The 7,654-nt window shown below is 37.2% G+C and overlaps 1 protein-coding gene across 1 annotated transcript in view; it reads left to right on the top strand.

Moving 5' to 3' along the window:
• Window positions 1-4,670: 4,670 nt before the first annotated feature.
• Window positions 4,671-7,654, top strand: part of LOC107086931 (usherin-like) — a gene marked incomplete at its 3' end in the record, with an annotated part of 93,161 nt that continues 90,177 nt past the window's right edge. The window contains exons 1-2 of the mRNA XM_015378222.1: window positions 4,671-5,058; window positions 5,594-6,299. Coding sequence (XP_015233708.1) covers window positions 5,760-6,299 — 540 coding nt within the window. The remainder of the gene's footprint in view (window positions 5,059-5,593; window positions 6,300-7,654) is intronic.

Genomic DNA, 7,654 nt, shown 5'->3' with positions numbered 1-7,654 from the left:
CTTAACCCCGATTTCTTTTATATTTAACCCATCTTTTTTATGAATGACACCAAAGATTATTCTTAATACTTAACATTTCTTTACAAATTGCTTAAGAGAAATAATCCCAAAATTAGTAGGACAATATTTATACTTTTGAGTTTGTATTTATATTTCTAATGTTGCCCCATTTAGAGAAAATCGGAATAAAGTCAATCGATTTGTTCATTGCATCATCCCTCCATGCTGCAAAAAGACCCGTTCAAAGCCATTATAGAAGACCTTAATGTATTTATGTACATTTTAAATGTATGTAAACTTCTGACCAACTCTACATGTTGGTTATGGACTATGTAAAAGATGTCTTTTTTGTAACATTTTCATGATATATATCTAATCTATAAAAGAAAAAGATCCAATAGAGCACCAATTTATTCTAGTTTTTCCTAATCAGCAGAGAGGGCAAGGATGTCTCCATAAATATTCATGCCACTCTAAAGACTTAGAGGCGCATTACATTTACAGCCATCATTAACCATATTAGTCTTAACATTATTAGATGGGATAATGCAATTTAGGAAAATAAAATCATGCACAAATAATCTAGAAAATCAAGTAATATTAATCTCTGGATCGAGTTTTAAAATGTTTCTCTGATAGCTCTTCAATCTGTGGAACTGACTGCGCCTTGCTGAATAAATTAGCACAATCAATGTATGACTAGATTCTTTGTCTTGTGGACACACTTCTTACAAATCTATGCAAATGTCTCATGAAGAGTGGATAAGAGGAACTCTTCATGGATAACAAAGCTCTAGGTGATTATAGTCTGACACTATGGTGTAATGTTTTCACCTCTTAAGAAAAATGGGGAATAAAAAGCAAAAACATATATTTATGAAGTTTAAACATAAAAAGTATCTTTATTTCTTTGGAAAATCTTGTCAATTTTTTAACAATAGTGAAAATATATCCTCTGAGACAGAAAACATTTCCTTAAGCAATTTTGGCAAGGCCATTTTTTTAAATACATGGGAAACCCTTGGAAAAGTCAGGTTTTTTTTTGATTAGATAATAATTAACTAACTACTCAGTCACATTCTGATTTTTACAACCTCTCCCTTTCACTCTCAAGTTTCTTTCAACAATTAATTTATATTTCGTTTGGCGCTCTCCACTGCCTTAATTTTCCCCCACCTCTTTCTCCTTACCTCTATCCTAGCCCCTAGCCACCGCCCTTCTACTTCTTTCCCCTCCCATTGCTGCTCTCTGCCTGGTATTGATTAGAAGGCGAACCTCTAATCTCCTTAAGGTCATTAGGAACACTTAATTAAAACCTAGTTTGAATGCCTTTGTTCGAGCAAAGCAAATTGCAGCTGTTCAAATGAGATTAGTATGATAACGTAAAAAAAAAAACTGTCAGCAGAGCAAAGCAAAAAGAAAACAGTGTCTTAGTAGAAATGTTTACATAGTTAAAATGTAGAGAATTTACAGATGCATAGGGATCTATATTTCAGGATACCTGTGCCTTTGTTTTTCTTGTTTGTGTGATAAGATACAGGGAAAATAAAAATACTATATGCAGCCATGAAAATGGGTATAGGGATTTAAAATTAATTTTTATGTACAGTCTATGTTCAATCATTGCTTTTCAAAGCAAGAGTCATGCTTAAAGTTTACCAATAAGATTTTGCTGTTTGTAATGCAAATTGCAGGAATAAATCAATATGTGTGCCCAGTGGCAGTTCTAGGAAACTCTTACTGCAGTGGCTAAAGGATTTCCAGAGGTGGCCACATTAGCATGGTGCCTGACCAGTGGTGTTTCCAGAAAATCTTGATGGGAGGGGGGGTCAGGTACAAACACAGCATCTATATTTTCAGATACAACAGACCAGATTTTGATTTTTCCTTGCTAATAAAGCCATGTCAATATTTATACATTAGCGCTGTTTAAACTTATTTATGGTTCTACATGATATATACATTAAATGGGTTGAGCAATGTTCTTTTTCTTTGGAGATGAGTCCTGGGTGGCTACAGACAAACTCTCCCTTATTAAATCTAAAAACTAATTTATAAAAGAGCAAACAATCTCTATTACTTCTCCTTATTTATAGTATATATTTGTGAATAATTTTTGCTACATTGTGTATTCAGTTTTTGCTTAATATACCAGCTTTAAAAGGTCATTGTAGAAAATGATGGTATCACTGCTGCCACCATCAGGTTTAGCAGAGACCTGCTTGTTCCAAGGGTATCAAATTACATCCCTGGGAGAACAACAACTCAACTGGTAGGGTTGGCCACAGGGGAGGGCAATGATTGGCCAGGGGTGGCTTTGGCCCCCTTGGCCACCCCTCTAGAACCGCCCCAGCAACAGTAAAATTTAAATTGGCTTTACCCCATCAATGTATTCCTCGTGGACAGCTAATGGATTACTTACCCCGATATCTACTTTATATGCTGAAAACTGCTTACATATGTGTCTTATAATGCTGACTATAAGCCCTAGAGATTATAATGAAAGTTTATCCCACAGTTATTGTTAAAAATCCTGTTTTTGTGTCTGAAACTTCCTGTTTGCCCTCCTTAAGTTAAAAAGGGGTTACAGCTGTGTTTGCTATTGGCCTAACTGAAAGCAAGTTGTGATACTGTAATAGGAAATGAAAACAGTTTATAGAATTTTCGCAATTTTTTTAAAAGACCCGCCTTCTCCACTTTAAAACAACTCTGTGCCACGGTGCCTGCGCCATCTTTGTTATTGGTCGCCGCCGTCAGGTAGCAACAGCCTATGGCGACAGCGCGCTGCTGTGACAGCAAATCCCTAAGCATTCTAGGATATATCTGCCTCTTCTGAGGCTTTCCTTTTCTTCTCATACACTTCGTAGACACTTTTTCTTTTAAGACCCTCAACCATTTTCAAAGAACTGTGGTGAGAAAGGTGAGCTTCAGTGACTGGCTGTAACCGTAGCTCACGTCAGACGTACGCCTGAAAGTGCGAATGCTCAGAAAAAGAAAGCTAACGGGACAGCCTTATGTAAACAAATCCCCAGAATGAATGACAATTAGGAGGACCATTTATTGAGATGATCCACCCAGAAATAAAAGATCGTCCTCTATACCTTTAATGTAGAATAATAGTAAACACATAAAATTGGATAAAATCACATTGGCATCATCTGTCCAGTCTACGCTAATCTTTTTCACGTTTGCAGTTTGAAGAACACCTGCTTGCTTCTGATGATTTCCTTTGGGGTCAGCACACATTTGACCAATAGATAACCAATGTTTACGTTATATGACTCATCCTATTACACTAGTTTTCACTAGGTGTGCATGGCGCCAATGATCTGCATTGGATGGCGCACATGAAGTGAAATAAATATGTATAAACATTAAACAGAAGCCAAGAGTAATGAATAAAGTTTGTTTTGAAAATGTAAGGAATAGAAAGTACAGATACTTGTGTGAAAATGTAATGAGTAGAAATCAGAAGTAGAAAGAAAAATAAGTAATGGAGTAAAGTATAGATACCTAAAAAGTTTACTTAAGTACAGTAACAAAGTATTTGTACTCTGTTACTTGACACCTCTGTTAGCAAAGGCTGTAGGAAAGTATAGTTGGTCTTTATTTAGAAAATATAGTTATGCTCGTTCGTTTTCCTGTTGGAACAGGGTAGATTGACCCTGAGGTTCTGGATCCACTTTCAGCCAACCCTCAGTGTACATTGGTTATTGCCTGGTCACTATTATTAAAATTTTCTGGCTATGCCACTGCTATGTTCAAACCAGATATAATTGCACTGGCGGTTCTAGACTAAAGGTACCAGGGAGCCAGTGTGTTTTCATGGGGCCACAGAAAAGCAGGAACTATGAAACAGGGCAAGGGATTCAGATATATGCAGATAGCTAAATGAGGTGAAATTTCAATTCAGTTAGGTTTAATAAATATTATATGTCTAATTGGGTCAATAAATGTGGAATTTTACATATTTTTGACTTAATTGGAGTAAAAATAACCGTTTTCTTTCAAAATCCAGCTGTAAAACAAGTATTTTTATTTTATTGGTCTTGGAAAAAAACATTTAGCAGGTGAAAACAGGGACTGTATCTCAGTACCACTGAAGCTATCACCTTATTGTTTTAAAAATATTTAGTAAAACAGAATTTGTAAAAAAAAAAAAAAATTATCCATAGGACCAATAAGTAACCATGTCTGTTCCAGTACATATCATCAGTAGTATTATGTCTTCAGTACAGGGGCCAGGACATGATTTAAAGGGGCACTAGCCCCCGTTGGCCCCTGCGTAGAACCACTCATGTATAATTGTATTATATTTAACATTGTTTTGTTTAAATATGTGCACTAGTTGCATTCCAATGATATTATATAATATTTTATTATTATGATCATTATATTTCTCCCCACCAGGCTTCCTCAGTGGTTGTGTCACTGATTACCGTTGCTTAGAGACTGAAGTAGCTTTCGTCTTTGGTCCTGAGAGCCACTTGTCTGAAACCCAGACGCATCCTACGTAGGTGGGCGGTGAAGCTTTACCAGCCTCATGGGGAGGGGGCATTATTTGAATCCCATGGTAATATCTTTCAGTTTCAAAACAATCTAAAGAGTTCTGTTTTTGATACCAAATGGCTTTATGGCGCAGCTTTCTCTCACTCCGCTTGCAGGGTTCTCAAGTTTCCGTTACACGGTCCTCAGTGTAACGTTTCAGGCGCGTTACTTGGTATCATACCGCCTCCAGCGCTGCTGGCCAGATGGCAGCGCGAGGTAATCTTCTTAATAGCGCGCGCCGCATGTTCTGAATGAGACAGGGAGGCACAAAAAAAAAGGAATAACAACTTCAACAAGTTCAGCTTTAACCTAATGTTTGTAAACGAAGACGGACAAAGTTATTTAGACGTGTTTTACAATAGACTACCTTTGAGGGGGGAAGTTAATTATTTTACCGGCTGACAGGTGTGAGGAGCAACCTGTGGAAGATTTGTTTTTTTGACTCATGCAACAACAAGTGGAATGCTGGTCGATGGCAGACGGATGATGGGGAAGAGGTTTTTATAGGAGGTAAATATCCCGCCACTACTACATATTTAGTATGTTTTAGTATCTGCATAGATTTATAAATTTGCTCTGCACTGAGAGAAGCATGCGTTATTAGATTCAGGGGGAGGCTTTGCTATTTTCTAACAGACTTTGCAGCAAAGAGCCGGGGCCATGTAATATAACACTTGAGATGACTACACGGCTGGCCTCTTTTTTTGTGTGTGTGTCAAAATGTGAAATTGAAGCTGCAAAGTATTGTAATAAATAGAGCTTTGGCCTAAGCCTCAATTTCCAACAAACTTATTTGAGAACCTGTTTAGTTGGATAAAACCTGGGGGCCAGATGCTGAAGGAAAAAGGGCATGTTTAATTCAATGGAAAATGAAGAAAAGCGAGAGGCAATGTAGCAGTATCAGTTGAGCTGTGCCTCCATCAAGCTGTACATGATAGTGTGGGCTTTGGCCGGGGAATAGCCTGCATGGCATTTCACTCTCCTCAGATTTGTCTGATGTTGGATTTTGGTCTGACCAGTTCTCTTTCTCTTTTTTTTTTTCCAGATTGTGAAATCCTACCTATCATGTGGAGGCTTTGGTTGTGGTTTGCCTGATTTGCGGATGTGGGGGTGAGGGACAGAGACTGTGTAACTGAGGACTAATCTCAGTAGCTTCACCCTAGGGGCCCTGGTCTGTAAAAATGTCCCTGTAACCGTGGAATCCCGGAGCCATGACAGTCATCACTTATTCACACAGCTTGGGGAAGCTTCAGAACAAAATTCCAGTTCTTGAAGATCCTGCATCCTTCAGGACTGTTCCAGAACCCGTTGTGAAGATCCATAAACCTAGAACCGTGCTGAACTCTTTAAAGATCCAAGAACTGCATGGAGTTAAATGTATAAAGGTCAATGAAAAGAATGATAATAAAGAAAAAAATATTCTAAGGAAGCTCCAAACAATGGGCCAAGATGTTCACATTTGCAGAAAAGACCATAGAAAATATGTCAAAGGATGTGTCAAGTTGGCTAATGAAGAGGATGACAGCACAGATCTCGCAGGGATATGTTCGTTTACAAAAAAGGGGAAGGATATTCTGCAAATATACAACAGGATACAAAACAAGCAGCTCAGGCTTGTGTTTAAATTGGCAGATCGCAGCGCAAATGGAGGGAAAATAAAGATGAATTTCATGAGACTTGGGCAACCTAAGGTCCAGCTCTGGTTATGTCTTCTTATCCTGAGCTTCTGTGCTAAACCTGTTTCATCACAGGTAAGAGTGGTTTTGAAGAACTGTGTCTAGACTGCAATTTAATCCTTGTTAACTATGGACAGCATTACTACTAATTTACATAGCGTCTGCTCTGCTCAGCTACAAACTGTGGAGCAAATAAGCAACAATTATGATCAATCAGTGCATTTAGAGTGTCTCCGTACTGCAGCAGCGAGCAGACGGTACCCTGGCAAAACTTGATTAAATTCTGTTCTATCCGGAAGCCACAGCAAGACCGCAGTAAATATTCATAAATCCCATTGTTTCAGCAGGAAATTGAAGGATTACAGCATACATATGTTCGAATAGTTTACTAAATTTGACCTTATTTGCTTAAAAGCCTTATTATTTTAAGGCATTTATGAGTATTGTTATATATGTATGTATACTATCAACTGCCTACATTAGAACAATCACTGGGCTGTATGTTAAAATAGGTAATCTAAACCAAACAACTGAATATTTGAAGAACAAATAGAAACAACAAATGTAGCTTCTCTGCGCTCACTGTACTTGTCAGCTCAGTTTTTTTAATATATATATAGCGCCAATTCACAACATGTCATCTCAAGGCACTTTACAATTTAACCAGATCATACAGTCAAATTGATTCAAAGTTTTCTACCTAAGGAAAACCAGTTGATTGCATCGACTCATTGACTTAAAGGCAATCCTTCATACCAAGCATGCTTTGACAGTGGAGAGGAATAACTCCTTCTTAACAGGAAGAGACTTTGAGCAGAACCTGGCTCGGTGTGAGGCTGGTTATCACCCATTGTAGATATATATATATATATAACTCCTGAAAATATCCGGATGCCCTAAAACGAAAAGCAAAGAAGTTTTAATCAGTTTTAAAATAAAAGACAGGAATTGCTGTGGTCTGATTTCCGTTTTATTAACAAGCTTTTAATGCTAAATCTGCACACATTTCCTGGAGACCCTGATAGAGTGGATTTATTGCAAATTAGGAGGTCAAAGAAGTTAGAGTGTAGCTGGACAAAGTGGGACTTGGTGGTTAGACTGACATATATATTGTAGGACATGCGCAACAATCTTAATGTTTTTTTCCTATTTAGGTGTGCCTGAATGTTAGAGCGATTATTACTTGATTTTTTTTTTTTTATATTAATTATTAGTGAGCCTTAGTTCTGTTTTTGCCACTAAAACATATACTAATACTTCTTAAAAAAGTGTACTTCTGTTACTATTATTAAATAAATGAAATATATTTAATAATAAAACCAACCAAATTGTAAAATAGAACCTTGTCCCACAAGTTATTTTTAACTCTATTCCAACAGTTTTATTTTTAGATGGGATGCCTTTGATAATCATCAGCTCTCTATGCTTAA

Source organism: Cyprinodon variegatus, unplaced genomic scaffold (genome assembly GCF_000732505.1).
Source record: "Cyprinodon variegatus isolate N-32 unplaced genomic scaffold, C_variegatus-1.0 Scaffold167, whole genome shotgun sequence".
In the NCBI taxonomy this organism is placed as follows: domain Eukaryota; kingdom Metazoa; phylum Chordata; class Actinopteri; order Cyprinodontiformes; family Cyprinodontidae; genus Cyprinodon; species Cyprinodon variegatus.
Note: the sequence above shows the minus strand (reverse complement) of the source record. Positions and strands in the feature narration are given on the sequence as shown.